The sequence below is a fragment of the Colius striatus genome, chromosome Z (genome assembly GCF_028858725.1).
Source record: "Colius striatus isolate bColStr4 chromosome Z, bColStr4.1.hap1, whole genome shotgun sequence".
NCBI classification, from domain to species: Eukaryota; Metazoa; Chordata; class Aves; order Coliiformes; family Coliidae; genus Colius; species Colius striatus.
In genome coordinates, this window is record NC_084790.1 from 49,161,739 (window position 1) to 49,179,367 (window position 17,629).

Genomic DNA, 17,629 nt, shown 5'->3' on the forward strand with positions numbered 1-17,629 from the left:
CGACACTTTATAAATAAAGCTGATGCAGGAAAATGGAAATTAAGCCTATCAGATTAATAAATTCAAGGCTACTAAAATGCATATTTGCATTTTTACTCACTAAAATCTACCTTAGTTTTTTAGAAACATATGCTGTTTTGTTCAAGTTCCCAAAAAGTAATGGTGTAATGTTTTGAATTTATTTCTTGTGCATTTAGAAACCTGACAAAATAGTACTTTCCAGTTATAGAGAAAAATATTTTTTGAGCAATATGCTTAAAATTATTACAAAACTTTTATTGAGTTACCCATTAACCAAGAATGCTTAGTTTTATGTTCGTATGTTTAGCTTCTCTGAAGGGCAGAATTTTTAATTCTGATTATGAATGTTGTGAGACAATGTCCTTGATTTATCTGATCTGTCATGAAATACTCAGAGGATGTTTTTGAAGTATCTATATATGAATAGGAGTTTAGGAATAACTTTTTTTCCACATCAAGCTTTAATGTGTATTAACTGGAACGAGAGCAAGATATTAATATACTGGAGTGAAAATACCTGTGCAGAACTAACTGGGAAGATGAGTTTTCTGGGAACTACCATATTTGATACAGAACACTGTAAGGCATCCCATCTTAAGTGTTTTGCCCTGGCCTTGTCACAGGACTTGCCTGGACTGCCAAGGTGTTTTCGAACAGCTCCTGCACTATTATGGTCTTCAACCTAATACATGAAGGTATTTAAAATACAGTTGCTGCTGCTGTTCATGAATTACACCAAGTTGCAGCTTAGCAGTTCAGGAACTGATTTTCAAGCTGTTCAGCCATCCTTGTTTCTGCCAGGAGATGAGGATCATTAGAACTGACTATTTCATATGTCCTGGTACATAGATCCACCACAAAATGTGTATCCCATCTGGGAGGGTGTCTTCTACAAACAGCTGACTTGGTGAGACATTTCAACAGTTGTTACAGAGAGCAAAATGGAGCTGGAAGCTGCAGTCTTGGAAAAAATTGTGACTGCTCAGCTTCATTTCAGGCAATTGTAGGTTATGGAAATAAACTTTCTTGGTGTTCACTAAAGACTGGAGTAAAAATGGTGAATACAGATCGTTCAGGGGCTTCAGTGGTAACAAATTTGTTTATAAACAAGTACTTACGAAAGACTTCCCTCAAGCTTACACTTGTAAGATTAATTATTGGAGTGTTGCCCAGTTAAAGCACTCAGATTTTGGCTTAGCTAATAAGGGATGAGGTGAGGTGAGGTGCAGCAATTAAACCTGAGGAAAGTCATTTAAAAGAATAAGATCTTAGAGGAGAAAAATAGTAAGTCTTTCTGTGTATTTAATGAAAACCATGAATCATGTAAAGTATCCTGTCTATCAAGGAGTTATGGGAAGAAACAGTGAAAATATTTATTTTGATTGCTAGCTGGGATGAAATATTGAGGTCTCTTCTGACCTCAGTCATTCTGTGGTCTCTAGTCTTTTGTTAAAAGCTTTAAATATTTCCTGCTTTTAGTATCTTAATTACATGTTCTTAGTATATTCCATAAAGATCATAGTTATATGTGAATATGTAAAAGGTGGGTGTCAGGAGGATGGAGCCAGGCTCTTCTCAATGATAGGATAAGGGGTAACAGGTACAACCTGGAACATAAGAGGTTCCAGAGAAACATAAGTAAAAATTTCTTCACTGTGAGAGTGATGGAGCACTGGAATGGGCTGCCCAGACAGGCTGTGCAGTCTGCTCTGGAGACATTGAAAATCCACCTTGGATGAGTTTCTGTGTGCCTGCTCTGGGAGGTTCTGCATTGTCAGGGAGGTTGGAGTAGATCATCTTTTGAGGTCCCTTCCAACCTTTAAAGATTCTGTGATGGAATCCAATATCTAATGGCTGCTTATAACATCTCATAGCCTCTAGTGCTGCCCTAAATGTTCTTTTTTTTGATTCCCTGTGTTGGGGTGCACATTGAGTGAACTGTAAATGATAAAAGTTCAAGTACAGCACATGGGGAATACTATCTATCCTTAACTTTTGTAGAAGTTTTTAACTCTGTAACAAGTATTCTGAATCAACTCTGCTGGTTTATTGCAGAAGAACATGATAAAACTTCTAAAGCCTAGACTGAGAGGCTGAGAACAGAAGGGAAAGTTCTATTCAGGTTTGTAGCCTCCTGTTAACTAGATTAGCATTACCTAGACAAAATTATAAAAGTGAGACAATCCGAAGTACTTTATAAATACTCTATGTAAATTAATACATAATCAATAATGAATCAGCCTGAATACACCTTTCCTGTCTTCTGTTTTCAGCCTCTCAGTAGATTATTTAGGAGTTTTGTTATGCTCTTCTGAAATAAGATGATGAGTAAGAAACCATACATAGTTGAATATAGCATTCAATCTTTCAGGATAAAATTAATCAAGATATGTTCTGTTTTAGTACATTGTAGGCCTTACTGAAGTTCTGTTGTAGATATTTGCGCTGTGTGGCTCTAACAGATGATAGTTTTGCTTGGTTTTTTTTCTTCTTTCCCCCCCCCCCCCCCCCCCCCCAGCTTCACAAGATATGAGGCTAGAGAATTTTCTTTCTGAGAGATCAAAAGCAGTCATCTCGTTTTCAGCTTCTGTTAAGCTGCCCTTTTCAGATGCAAGTGTGAAACCATACACATCATTGGATTCACTTAAGTCTAATTTGGCTGATAAGATCAAAAGTTTAAATTTAGAAAAACTACTGTACAGTGAACTTACGTGTTATACTACTTTTTCTTCCATTTTTAGTTTACCCATCAGAATCCTTAGTCTGAATTGGAGATTCTAGATTTGTCATTTTCTAACCAGTTTATTTTAGATGTGCACAGGGAGAGGTAAATGTGTAATATTAAATTCACTTATCTGAAGATACTTGGTGAAGCATTTGGGGTATGAAGTGGACCAGTTTGCTATTTTATTGTAGTACCAGTTTTATTTTTCCCTACAAGGTGTACTACTTCACAAGGTAAGAATGACTTAAAGCAGTGATTTGTAACAGAAGATGGTCTCAAGTCATTGTGGAGAGTTGTTTAAATTATAAACATAACTTTCTGACCACTAACAAAACTATCTGTTGCTGAAAGGGAGCATTACTATCTTTCTGCCATCCCTTCCTGTTTTCTGTCCCTTCCGTTGTGTTTAGGGGTAGTGTTTTTAAGGCAATCTGGATGAAGGAATTGATCAAACTGAAGACTAACTGAAAGGACAGGAGAGTTAAATTTTGGCAGACACAGGAAATTCATGTGGCTGAGTAAAAGAAAAATTCAGTCTGTAGGTAGAAATACCATTTCTCTTTGCAGCAAAGTGTACTGCTGGGATTTCCATCAGTCCTGTGACAGGCTTGTGGTGAAATGGCAGCAGTGGGTAGCATCTGTGTAGACAAGTTCCTTAGGACATCTTAATCAACTCACTTTTAGGAAAGCGACCGCTGCTTTTCCCATAAATTTGACTGGCAAAGTTTCTATGTACTCCATCTAATGCTGTAGTTTTACCTTCTTGACTCTGGATAAGAGTTTTTTACTTATATATGTGAAGGATAAAAGACATTCTTGCCATCTTTTGCAAACAAGTTGTTAATATTTTTTTTTTAATCTCTGTATAGATAATTTACTTAGACATGAAAAATATTTGGAAACACAGAAATATTTTAATGTAAATCTAAATATCAACTGTCTAACTACTAGTAAGTTTTAATTTAAATATCAGATGCACTAGACCCCCATCAGCCCATGAGCTACCCAAGTTTCTCACTTTAATTTTTGTCTGTTTCAGTGTTATTTAATCATAGAAAATTGTGTGAGTAATGTGAAATTAATGCTGTCGTAGAATATTTAGAAGCCTTTCTGGATGCAAAACTCTTGTAAATTCTGTTCTACGCATCTACCTGTGAGATACTATTCTCTGTCTAGTAACTTGTGTGGCCTTTTCATGGTTACACTGGGATTCTTTCTGGGTAATTAAAAGTTGCAAAATAAGCTCTGCTTAGCTCCTTCTTTGCAAAAGTAAACATTTGTTTAATTTTTCCTCTGTTTGAGGAAGACTTATGTGAGGTCATACCGCTGCTCTGAGGAAGCTTTAGTCTCCTGAGTCTGAGGCTGTACACTTCTTCTGTTTGTGGTATCAGTTAGAATTCTTGATTCATTATGGCATATCCCTAAAGAACTTGAGGGAATAGTAAATACAAAAAAAAAAGAAATTATCTTGGATCATCCATCTATTTGCCAGTGTACCTGCAAGTTTGTTCCAGTTTATAGTTGGAAAAATGCCAGACAACTTAGGCCTGAATGGTAGTAACATGTGTGTCTTGGTTTAGGCCCATGAAGGGCCAAAAGACCACAATTAGACTCAAGTACTGCAGACTTAAAAGGCCAGGGAGGGCTTAATTGCTGCTTATGGTCCATGACAAAACAGACCAGGCTACTCAGCTTAGGGGAAGAAACCAGAAAATAATTTTTTAGTCCACCACCAACTAAAGCATAACCATAAAACCCCAAAACATAACCAACACAAAACAACACAGAGTGGTACAACAATGAAGAGTACAACCAGCCCTTTAAGATCACCTTCTCCTCTCCTCTTCCCAGGCTCAGAGCCCTGATCCTTATCTCCTCCCCCACTCAGGAGGGGCAGGGAATGGGAGTTTCAGTCCGTCTATTCCTGATAGCTTCTGCCATTTGTCTCTCCTTAGGGCAGAGAGGCTCCTCACCAGCCCTCTCTTCTCCCTCATGGAGTCCCTCACAGGCCAGGCAGCCCTGCATGTGCCGCTCTGATGTGAGTTCATCTCAAAGGCTGCAGCTCCTCTCTGCCTCTCATGTGGGTCTGCTCTGCGGCGTGCAGGCTCTTCAGCACGGCCTGTGCCATGGCCACCTCCTCGCACAGTCTCCTGCCCATGCAGGCGCACTCATCTGGAGCTGCTGGTGGCTCTCATTTCTGCCATTGCCCTCCATGGATTGCAGAGGCACAGCCTGTGTTCTTGCCACAGTTGCAAAGGGGTCTCTAGTCTGTCGCTCCTGCTTGCTTCTTTCTTCTCTGACTGTTGGGTCCGTGTGGTTGCCTCCATCTTGTACCACTCCTACACCTCCTCTCCAGTACTTCAAATTCCCATCCTTAAATAGTGATGGCAGAGGCACCAGATTGGCTCAGTTAGCCCAGACATGGATCTGAACCCAAGAGCTAGGGGAGAGTCTGAGAACTCTTTACTGGGTCTGCACTGCATCCCACTCCCCCTGTTACCAAGCAAAAGCAGCTCCTCGCTAAACCATGACAAATGTGTTTTTCCATCACAGCTTTTACCGTCAGGATCACCAGTTGTTTCTGTGAAAATATCACTGAAGTGAATCAACAGATGTTTTAAGATGCTTTCAGCAACTTGGTCTGCTTATGCATTAGGATGATAGAAAAAACATCCTGTAATACAGGATTTAATGTTCATTGATGATGTTTAAATTAGGACAGACTTTCTGGTGAGGATAGCAGATTTTCATCTTTCAGGCTGCTAATCTAAATACAGGTACGGTTAGCATTCTTCTAAGATTTCAGGTTATTTTGTGTCTTAGAAATTTGGGACTTCTAGCTAACATCTAGAGCTAGGGCTGTAGTCTAAATATATTTTAAATGTTGGATAAACATTTTAGTAACTGTAAACAATCCTAAAGCTACATAAGCAAAAATTAAAAATAGATACCTTGGGTGTGCTTGCATGTGTAGAAAATGGGGAGGATCTTTTTGTTCTCTTTGACTTTACTTCTGTGTGTTTTTTCCAGAGAGAAAGAAGTTCACTTGTTTTAAGGTGTAAGTGTACTCTCTAGTTACACCAAACGTACATTAGGAATGTTAGAAAAGGAGGGACACTGTGAACCATTACAGTTCTGTACAGACTGAAGATCTCAGAGATCAGTGTTCCTCCATGCCTTGTTTATCATTCATGACAGGTGATGACTGCTGCTTCCAGAGCATGTGCTATTCTTTTCTTGGTTACAGCTCTGAAGTAACTAACAATTACCATTTTTTCTTCATGGTTCACTTATTGTGCACCCCTATGGAAGAATACTTTTGCTTGGCAATTGGTTCATAAGTGCTTGCTATCTTGATGGAATGTCTTATACTGCCTCTTCAGACACTTAAACTGAGATTAGACCTAAACTGAGATTAGGCCTAAAAACCATTTCAGCATTTAACCAAACTCCTGAATACAAGTTCCAGATTCCACTTGTTAATTTTTGAATTTGAGTGGGGGAAAAAAATGGGGAGCGTTTAGTTAGCAGCAGGTGGTACTTTTCCTTGTAATTTATCCCTTCACCTTTACTCCTTTTCATTTTTTTTTGTCAATGTTTATTTTATCCTTTCTATTTCTTCCTTGTATTTTCTGTTCTTCCTCTATTTTTTCTGTTCTTTGCTTTGCAAATCTGGCTGTCATTGCACTCTCATTATTGTACCTTTTCTACACACTGTTAAAATGAGGATGGTTTTCTGGTAAGAGAAAGCTGGTTTATGCCTCACTTCAATTTTGAGGAGAATGGAACTTTTTTGAGTAAATGAAACCGATCTAAAAGTCATAATTGTTTTAATTCTAGCTACAAGTATTGTGAGACTGTTATAACAATTAGGAATTTAGGGTTGTTGCAGAAAGATGTTAATTACTGCAGTGTATTTAAGTCTTAGCCTCTATTTTTAGACAGCAGTCCTAGACTTACTTGCTGCTTCTTATAGAAATGAGAATGAGCTTTTAAGCACTTCTTGAATTTTCACATTAGTTCAGTATGAACTGACTTAGCACAGATATTCGTGTAATTGTGATATATTGCAAAAAATTCAATGTTCAATGGTCCTCAAACCCATACTTCCATGTTTGCAATTCTCCTGTCTCAGAGCTATAGTATAAAATGTCAATGAATACACACTTTCTGAAGAACACTTTGGGATTTTTTTTTATTTTTTTTTTTTAATCATAGAATGGTAGAGGTTGGAAGAGACCTTTAGAGATCATCTAGTCCAACTCCCCTGCAGAAGCAGGTCCACCTAGATCAGGTCACACAGGAACACATCCAAGCGGGTTTTGAAGACCTCTAAGGAAGGAGACTCCAAAACCTCCCTGGGCAGCCTGTGCCACTGCTCCCTCACCTGAACAGTAAAATAATTTTTTCTTATATTTAAATGATGGGTGTCAAGAGGTTGGGGCATCCCTTTTTTCTATTGTATTTAGCAACAGGACAAGGGGTAATGGGATGAAGCTGGAACACAAAAAGTTCCACTTAAATATAAGAAAAAACTATTTCACTGTGAGGGTGAGGGAGCCCTGGCACAGGCTGCCCAGAGGGGTTGTGGAGTCTCCTTCCTTGGAGGTCTTCAAAACCCGCTTGGATGTGTTCCTGTGTGACCTGAGCTAGGTGGACCTGCTTCTGCAGGGGGTTGGACTACATGATCTCATCCCATTACCCCTTGTCCTGTTGCTAGATACAATAGAAAAAATGGATGCCGCAATCTCCTGACACCCACTATTTAGATATTTGTAAATATTAATGAGATTCCTCCCTCAGTCATCTCTTCTCTAGACTAAACAGCCCGAGTTCCCACAGCCTTTCCTCGTATGAAAGATGTTCCAGTCCCCTGATCATCTTGGTGGCCCTGCGCTGGACTCTCTCCAAAAGTTTCCTGTCCCTCTTGAGCTGAGGAGCCCAGAACTGGACGCAGGAGTCCAGATGAGGCCTCACCAGGGCAGAGGAGAGAGAGAGAAGAACCTTCCTTGACCTGCTGGCCACATTCTTCTTGATGCATCCTAGGATGCCACTGGCCTCCTTGGCCACGAGGGCACATTGCTGGCTCATATTTAGTTGATTGTCAACCAGCACTCCCAGGTCTCTCTCTGCAGAGCTGCTCACCAGCAGGTCAATCCCCAGCCTGTACTGGTGTATGGGATTGTTCCTCCTGAGTTGTAGGACTCTGCACTTGTCCTTGTTGAACCTCATGAGATTCCTCTCTGCCCAACTCTCAAGCCAGTGGCACACAATGGCAGCACAGCCTTCTGGGGAATCAGCCAGTCCTCCCAGTTTGGTGTCATCATGGAACTTGATGAGGGTACACTCTGTCCCCTCATCCAGATCATTGAGGAAAATGTTGAAGCATATTTTTTTGTTTGCTTCAACAGACCAAAATAGTTCAATTCTAGTGTTCTGAAACCCATCTGTGAAACATGTGGAAGGATTTCAGTAGGCATCTTCACACACAACATCAAAATTTCAGACCATCTTGGATACATTATTAATTCTTCAAGTAGAAAGCTATACTTTTTCTACAGTTCTCTTTTCCAGCAATATTGTTCATGATACAGTAAGTGAACTGCTGATCTTGGTTGGCTGTGGTAGTTTTGGTATTGCAGTCAGATTCATTTACTAATGAATCCCAAAACTCTTCTTACATTAAAAACTTTGCTTACCCAAAACTGTTTTGAGAATAGTGCCTAAAAACATTAGAAGGAGCTCTGAAAGATAGCTAAAATCTTAATCTGCTAAAGATTCTACTGCAGAAATGAAAAATATGTGAGCGTATTTCCTTATGAGTCTGAGTTTTTAAGCCAGTTATACCTAACCTTGGAATACAAATATTTGAATGACTTTTGTATAAAAGTTAAGAGTCCAGGATGGTGGCAAGTAGTATATGTTTGTTAGATTTCAGTGCACATGCACTCTGAGTTTGTGGATGTGTGAAGGAAGCTCTGTTTGGAGGCAACTGTAGCATTCACATAATTTGCTTTACACTAAATGGAAGGCACATTTTCAACTTTAATGCCATATTAAAAGTAATTCAAAGTAAGATCTCAGTTATATGTTAGCTCATTTACTTAGTGACTTTAAAAACAGGCTAATGGAACTTGTTATCTGGCAGTTTCTTTGTTTAAGCTGTTAATACTTCATGAAGATGTCCTTAAATTGTGTGCCTGGAATAACTTAGAACTACGCATGTTCATTCACACTAAAATGCTCACTTCTAAGATGAGAAATGCAGAGTCTATTCGCAGTTCCTAATCTGGAATGCCAGTGGTTTCTTTTAGTTTTTAATAACTTCATTCTCCCAGAGTTCTCAGTATTTTTGTGATTTCCCAATTTAGAAAAGCTGTTAACTGAAAAATTAAGTATGTGCTACTACAAACTAAGTACATTTAAAGCAGTAGAACTAAAGACTACCACTGAAAGGGAATGCATCTGTTCTGTCATTCTCCCCTTGCCACTTATTGCTTTCAGAAATTCATCAATTCTAGTGATCCTATGTCCATAAACTGAGACAGACTATTTTACTGATCCTGGTGAAAATAAAACATGCTTTTTAAAAACAAATGAACCAAATAACACCAAGCTTTTAATTGCATGATTGGTCTTAGAAGCAGTTTCACAGTTGATTTGAAGTGATTGAAAGGACAAGAGATATCATGGAAATATTTTAATCTACTCTTTGAACTCTCATGCTATCTCTGCCCTCTCAAAAAGGATCAAAGTATTATATTTCTTCTTATAAAGCTGCTACTATGTACTAGTTATCATCTGTTTGAGCTCTAATTGGAAATCTGGGAAAGTAAAATTTGAGTGCCAAAAATATTTGGCATTTCTTCAAAGTCTTGCGAAGAAGCATCTCCCACAGCTTAGTAGTGGAGGTACAATATAGTAACAGAAGATTGGAAAATAGTCTGCAGGAGAAGCTGGCGGTAGTTAATTTAACATTAGTAGTTGAAGCAGGAAGATTTTCACCCCCCAAAGCAAGGATCTTATTTGCCTGTAGGAAAAAGGAGTCCAGGAAGACTGAATATTCTTCAAGAAGAAAATCTTAAAGGCACGGGAGCAGGCCCTCCTCCCTGTGGGCCAAAAGATGAGCTGGCAGGGAAGAGGACCAGCCTGGCTGATCAGAGAGCTTTAGCTGGAACTCAGGAAAAAAGAAGCGAGTTTATGATGTTGGAAAGAAGAAGCAGGCAACTCAGCAGGACTACAGCAATGTCATGAGGATATGCAGGGAGAAAATTAGAAGGGTGATATGCCGAGGCATGGGTAACTGGCCCCAGATGATAGTAGACCTCTAGAAGGACCCTGCAAAATTGTATTTGCTGATACTAGCAACTTTTTAGCAGCCATCAGCAGACACTTATCTGTTGAGAAATACAAAGTTAAAGACCACAAAGGCAAAAAAATACTCCCTTGGGTTCCTCTCTGAGTCCTGGCCAGACTTGGTTGGGATCCAATTTGGAGGATGATGCGGTGCATGTTTCTGCACAAAGCAAAATGCAAGTCGTCCTGACTTGCTGAGCTTTGACTATAGAGCTGAACCCCTGTGCAGCGACGCTAGTAGCCCCATCTGTGGGTAGACACACCATGCAGGACTTCCCAAGTGCTGGGAAAGGCTCTCCAAAGCCTCGCAGCACCCAGATCTGGATGTGACTGTGGGTCTAGATGATGGTAAAGTATCAATAGGGCAATTGGTGATGTATCTTTCTTCATTGCTATGGCTACTGTCCTAATTAGGTGCATTACCTTGCACATTGTCATGGTTTGACATGACAGCCTTTTCTGGTAAGGGGGAAGGGGCTGTAAAGATGGCTCCTGTAAGAAGTTGCTCACGACTCTCCCCAGCTCAGAGCCAGACCCACTTCTGGGGCTGAGCCAATTAGATGCCTCCACGATCACTTTTTGAGAAGAAGCCAGAAGGGGAGGTTTCTTCCTCAATTTTCTTTTCTTCTTCTGCCCCTTCTTTCTTCTGACTGGTGGCGGTGCACGGATTGAACGGTGAGAGAAACAACCATGTGGACTCCAAGGTCAGTGATGAAAGAGAGGAGGAGGTGTGCTGGAGCAGAAACTCCCCTGCATTCTATGGAGAGAACTGGTGAAGCTGAGGTTTATTTTCATATCTTTAAAGACCCCGCATCAGCGGTAGAGACTCATTTTGATAATGAGCCCGCATCAGGAGCAGAGACTCATTTTGCTAAAGCTGACCCCGGACCAGGGGCAGCAATTCACTTCATTAAAGGCCCCAAGCCAGGGACAGTGATTTTGGCCGGAGGAGGCCATGTCCCGAAGAAGGGACCCAATATCCACAGCTGCAACTGTGGGGAGGAACCCACGACAAAGCAGCTCATTAAACTTATGCCCAGAAGAGGCCTTGTCCTGAGAGAGGGACCCTGCAACTGCAGAAACTGCAACCGCAGTGAAGAATCCATGCCAGAGATATTCACCAAGGACTGTGTCCTGTGTGAGGGACCCTGTATCAGCAGAAGCCGCAGCTGCTGGGAACAACCCACACCAGAGAAGTTCGTTAAGGACTGTGTCCCAGGGGAGGAACCCCGTGTTGGAGCAGGGGAAGAATGCCAGGAGTTGTCCTCATCTGAGAAGACAGAAGCGGCAGAGCCCATCTGTGAGAGACTGACCACATTCCCCATTCCTTGCCCCCCTGAGCTATTGGAGGGGGGGGGAGGTAGAGATATCGGGAGCAGTGAGCTGGGCCCAGGAAGAAAGGAGGGATGGGGGAGGGGGATCTTAAGGTGCTGGTTTTAATTTTCTCATCATCCTACTCCCTTTTTTTGCTTTTATTCTGTTCTGTTTCTTGTAGAATAAACTTTCCTACTTTCCTCTCTAAGTCAAGTACTGGAGTCTGTTTTGCCTTGAACCATAATTGGCAGCGAGCCCTCCCTGCTCTTGTCTCATCCACAACAATCTTGCTTATCTTTTTACTCCCATTTCACTGGGTCCTCCGCCATCTTAACGAGAGTGGGGGTGAATGGGGGCACCGAGCGAGAGACTGTCGTGGTACTGCTGTGCTAGCTGGGCCAAACCACGACACTCATGCTCTTCACTGCTTAGAAACAGGAATGCCATAAACTTATTGTTTATGTAACTGAATGCTTTATTTTCTGTAACATGTTAAAGTAGACAGTAAAATTAATGTTTTCATTGATGTCTGTGACCTTTACACTGCCCGCATCTCCTTTGATAAAACAAAGGACCAAAGCCCCACAAGAGCTTAAATAATAAAAACGTTTCTATAAACACATTAACAACAAAAAAAAATAAGGAAAGTATTTTTTTTTTTTCCTTTTTTTTTTTTTTTTTTTTTCCTTGGATACTGAGCCAAACAGTGACAAAGGATGAGGGAAAAGGCTAAGGTACTTATGGCTTTCTTTGTCTCAGTCTTCTGTAGTAAGACAAGTTGTTCTTGGGGCACCCTGGCCTGTGAGTTGGAAGATAGAGGTGTAGAATGAAGTCCCTTTAGTCCAAGGGGAAACTGTGTGTGACCTATTCCTCCACCTTGATGCACTCAAGTCTCGGGCGCAGGATGAGATCCATTCAAGGATTCTGTGACAGCTGGCAGAAGTGCTCACTAGCCACTCTCCGTCTTCTGTCAGCAGTCCTGACTCACCAGGAAGGTCTCAGCAGACTGGAGGTTGCCAGATGTGACACTCATATACAAGAACGGCTGGAAGAAGGATCCAGGGAACTTTCAGGCCTGTCAGCCTGACTTCAGTGTTGGGAGTGTTGTGGAGCAGATTGTCTTGTACCATCAATATAGGACATATAGGACAAGAACCATGTGATGGGGCCCAGTCATCATGGGTTTATCAAAGGCAAGTCCTGTTTGCCCAACTTGATATCCCTCTATGAAAAGATGACCTGCTTATGCATGAAGGAAAGACTGTGGATGTTGTTTACTTGAACTTTAGTACAGCTTTTAACACTGTTTCCCACAGCCTTCTCTTGGAGAAATTGGCCTCTCATTACTTGGACAGGCACAGTTTCCTCTGGTTAAAAATCTGGATGTCTGGGCCCACAAAGTGGTGGTGAGCAGGGCTAAATCCAGTTGGCAGTTGGTCATCTGTGGTGTTCCCCAGGGCTCAGGGTTGGGGCCTGTTCTGTTTAGTATCTTTATCAATGATCTGGATGAGGAGATCAAGTATACCCTCAGTGACTTTGCAGAGAACACCAAGTTGTGTGGAGCATAGAATGACTCTACAGAGAAACCTGGACTGGCTGAAGCGGTAGGCTAAGGCAAATTGTATAAGATTCAGCAAGGCCATGTGCCAGGTGATACACATATTTGGGTGATACACTGTAGGTTGGAGTGTTGGGGATTGCAAATGACTGAATATTTTCCCATTTCTTGGTAACTGCTGTCCATGTCCGAGATGAAGAATAGAATTTGAAACAGCAATTCTTGCACACCAAGAAATCTTTCAATCTCTTGGCTCTTTATATAATATCTTGTTTTCCTTTCCATGGTAGCATGCAATTCTTGCAGTGTTACATGTTCTCTGTGTCTTAGTTAGATCCTTCTGAGTACAAATTCTGGCTAATTACGACTTCACCAACTTGATTTTAATGAATTTCACTTCATTAAACTTATTTACCTTTATGTGATCTTCATGCTTTGTCTGGAGCATATTTATTTCATAATGGATCTCAGCAGATTTGAAAGAAGACAGATAATTTGCAAGAAAATGCATAATTTTGAGAAAAGACCACATTAATTCTTCTGCCGTGGGAGTATGAAGATAGCGATTTGATATAAAGACTCTAATGGGATTTAAATTAAAAGTGTTTTCATAAGAGATCTATATTGCTTTACAATTATTTGGAACTCTACTCCAAGTAACCAACAATTCTTAAAAAAAAATAGAAAAGTGGGAGCTCAAGATGTTTCTTTACAAGAGTGATTAGTGAGTTGAACACAGTTCCCAACACTGTATTTCTATAGTTCAGTAGTATTGACATGTGTATCCAGGCATGGATACTCAAGAGTGAATTTTCCTCCCTCTGTTAAAGGAAGCTTCCTCAGTTCAGGGTCAAGGTGTACTGGGATCAGGAATTTTACTTTCAAGTTGCTGTCCTGCAAACAAGGAGAGGAATTTGCATACCAGTACTCTTGATTTAGCATCCTGAGATTTTAGTTTAGAAGGATGACTGCTACACATACGTATAGACAGTGAAGTAAACAAATTAAATCACTTCTGTTATTCTTGCATAAGAAATCTAAGAACTTGGTAGGGATTGTCATCAGGTGATAAAAATGGGAAGAAATATGAAGAGAAGTTTTTATTTTCAGTGTCCTCTCTAAATGTATTAAAAACTAGAATAGAATGACATTATTGTCATTTCTTCTCTCCATCCCTCCACCCCCTGCCTCAACTGGCTACACTTCAATGGGCTCTTTTGCTACATGAATTTTAACGAAGATATGCAACTTGGGTATACTCAAGTTGGATATACCTTAAAACAATTAGACAGAGACTTGAGAGATAAGCAGAGCTATGTCTGGTTGGTGTTTGGTACCAGCCAGCCTAATGTAATGTGAGTAGTTCAGCTAGCACAGTTTTATAATATTGAGGGGCTCTCAATATTGAGAATACAAATCACAGCTTCTAGGACCTGACATTCTCTTCTGCTCTTACCTTGATGGTTTCTGTCTCGTTTTTCTTGAAGCTTGTTGACTTTTTAAGGCTAATTAAATATTAACATAATGAAACACTTTATCCTTTTTTTGATCAACATCAGAACTCTTAAGATTTTTTTTAATTTGTTATGTTTACATAACCAGATATATTCTTCTATTTAGCATTCTGGAGTAAAAGAAAGGTCTGATTTACTAATATGTCATGCTTAAATTGATTCTTTGAGTGTATTGTGTTGTTTTTTTGTAAGTGATATTATGCTGATAATTCATAACTTTATTTAAGCAGCTCAAGGATTTGTACTTCATCAAAGAAGGCCAGGCTGAGACATAACCTTTTTTTCCATCTAATTTCTTAAGAAAAAAGCCTGTCCCTTCTTTTGACATTTAATTTTTTCAGAGATGATTTCTATATTGCTAGAGAAGTAAGAGCACACGTTTTACATAAAGTTTTAAAAAAGAGAATTTTAATTGACCGATTTTTCAGAAATGTCAATTTCAAATCATAGACTTTATGTCCAAAAAGGACCAATGTCCCTACCCAATCTAGTATATCGAATATTAGTGAACATACTCGGTTTAGCAGCTCATTTTATTTCGAATGAAATTTTGGATGTGTTTATAAGCTATTTGTCATGTTTTTATATTTACTTCCTTGAGGAAACTGGGATAGAAAAGCCAATGGTTATATTTTTCAAGTGTTTAAATCTTGCATGAAGTTGTGGTGTTAGATGCTACTTCCTTGGTGAATAAAACCGATTGACTCAAATATTCTGTGTATGTTTTTGTCATTTTATCTTTTGGTAGGATGATGAGGTGGTGGAAGAATACAGTGAAAATAATTTCTATGAATCTGATGAAGAACAGAAAGAAAAGGATCAGAAAGTGAAAAACACATATACTATGGACCCAGATCACAGGCTGCTATTACGAAATACAAAGCCCTTGCTTCAAAGCCGAAATGCTGCTGTATGACAAATTCTTTTTTGATTAAACTGTTCAACTACTAAATATGTTCTAGAAAGCTTAAATAATTAAAATGTAAAATCTACATTTCTTCAAAAGTGATGATAATACTATCTTGTAATTTAGAGGCATATGATACTAACTTAGCTTTGAAGTGAAATACCTGAACTGAATGTGATATGTGCTCTAAATATTAGGATAAATAAAATATTAGAGAAAATAAGAGAGCATTTGGATTCAGTTTCTATAGCATGTGATGACTATACCATAGCAACCTTTCAGTTCTGAAGTTCTCAGCAGCTAGGATGATACAAACTGACAGTTTTTGTGGTACAAATTTAGAAAGGAAAATGTAGTTGCCTTGCATTTTAGAAGTAGACAACTATATGCCTAAATTCTTTGTCTACTCAAGCCAGATCCTTAGGGTTGGTACCTTAGCAGGGTTTCAGGATAGATATGACATGATAAGCATAGGATGTACTGCAATATTTCTATCAGAAAATACACAGATAAATTTTTAGAACTGGAAAAAGCCATGCTGATGCTGAATCATTGTGGCACTACTCTGATAACAAAATTTTATTTCTAACCTCAGTTTGTTCTGTTAATCAAGACTAGATGTCTTTGGAAAAGACTTCCAATGATAATGAATATTCATATCATTGCAAAAACAATTATTGCACCATGGTTAAATCACCTCCCAACCTGTTCTTGATAAGTTAAAACAGATCAGGTTTTTGTTTCTCTCCAGGAACATATTTCTAGATTCTGACTAATGTATAACTCTTTTCAAAATCACTTATAACCTGCCAGCAGAATTTTGAAATAAATTGAATACAACTTTACAATAAAAATTGTTAGAGCACAGCATTTTGATAAATTCACTGTTCAATGTCTATATGTTTCCTCATCTCGTGCAAAGAATGAGTATTAGAATCTGTTTGACATCACACTGCTCTGAAAACAGGCTCAGTTGCTTACTTTCCACATTCCATAAATAGTTTTCTTTATACTGTTAAATATGGTATTGATTCTTACATTTATGATATTTAACTGATGTTAAAGTTAACTGAGGTCTTTAAGGGCTGTTTGTCAAGTGAAATCATACATCTTTTAATTGCTGTTACAAAAATTTTTGTACCATTCATAGAATTTACCAGCAATTAGGTTAATTGCTTTCCCTTTGACCTTACATTTTTGTCAGTAATAAAATATCCCTGTAGTATATTGCATAAAATCTTCCGGATTTTCCTATTTTCATATGTTTTTAATCACCTTTAATTGTTTAATAATATCTTTTGTTTCATTAGTACTAACATTTAAGATACCAAGTCAAAAGTCATAATGATGGTCATAATAAAGTCTCTTTTGTAAAATTTGTTTAAGTTTGAACAGAAAGGTGACTGTGACAGTGTCCACAGAAGGCTGTGGACATGACTTCTTTATTAGCATGAAGTTAATATTTTTTTACTTATGAGAAAGCTCAAAAAATATAGATTTAAAGTTGCTTTTATCTCTGTCTTTTGCTTTTTGCTAGCCAGGATATTGGTATACCACCCTGTAGTTTTCACTTTCTTTCGGATTTGAAACTTTAGAAAGTGCCAATAAAGGCACCTGTCTTTTTATAAATTGTATAGCAGAATAAAGATATTAAAGGTTTTAAGTGTAAACTACAGGCAATATTGAATCCGTATTTAATAAAAATAAAATAACAACATTTGCAGAAGTTTTAGATGGAATTTTGTCATGAAATTTATATGGCTGGTGTTAGCAGTACTAACTCATTAAGGATAATATCTGTATGTTTACAATTTGAGTTACCTGCATTTTTTTCTCTCCTTGTCTCTTGTCCTCTGTACAATAAATATTCAGAGGCGTGAGAGGTACTTAATTAGCTTTGATTTTAGAAATAAAAATATCTTTTTTCTGATGTTTTTTCCCCAATCTGCTGTTACAAAGAACATAGGTTTGTGCAATGCTTTCTGAAGAGGAGTGTTATGATAGTTCTGCAAATTTGAAGCAAATGTGATAAATATGTTTGATGATTTGAAGTTAACGTGCTGTTCTGAATGTTCTGCTTTTAGGTGGTAATGGCAGTTGCACAGCTTTACTGGCATTTGGCACCAAAATCCGAAGCTAGTATTGTTGCTAAGTCATTGGTGCGTTTACTCCGTAGTAACAGGTGGGTCAAGTCCATACTTTACATTTGTATGTTTACTCTTTATGTGAGAGTT

General features: G+C 38.8%; 1 protein-coding gene across 4 annotated transcripts in view; it reads left to right on the plus strand.

Moving 5' to 3' along the window:
• Positions 1–17,629, plus strand: part of AP3B1 (adaptor related protein complex 3 subunit beta 1) — a 157,994-nt gene that overhangs the window by 41,642 nt on the left and 98,723 nt on the right. For all 4 annotated transcript variants that reach the window (XM_062017754.1, XM_062017755.1, XM_062017752.1 and 1 more), the window contains exons 8-9: positions 15,237–15,398; positions 17,480–17,577. In XM_062017754.1, the coding sequence (XP_061873738.1) occupies positions 15,237–15,398; positions 17,480–17,577 (260 nt within the window). The remainder of the gene's footprint in view (positions 1–15,236; positions 15,399–17,479; positions 17,578–17,629) is intronic.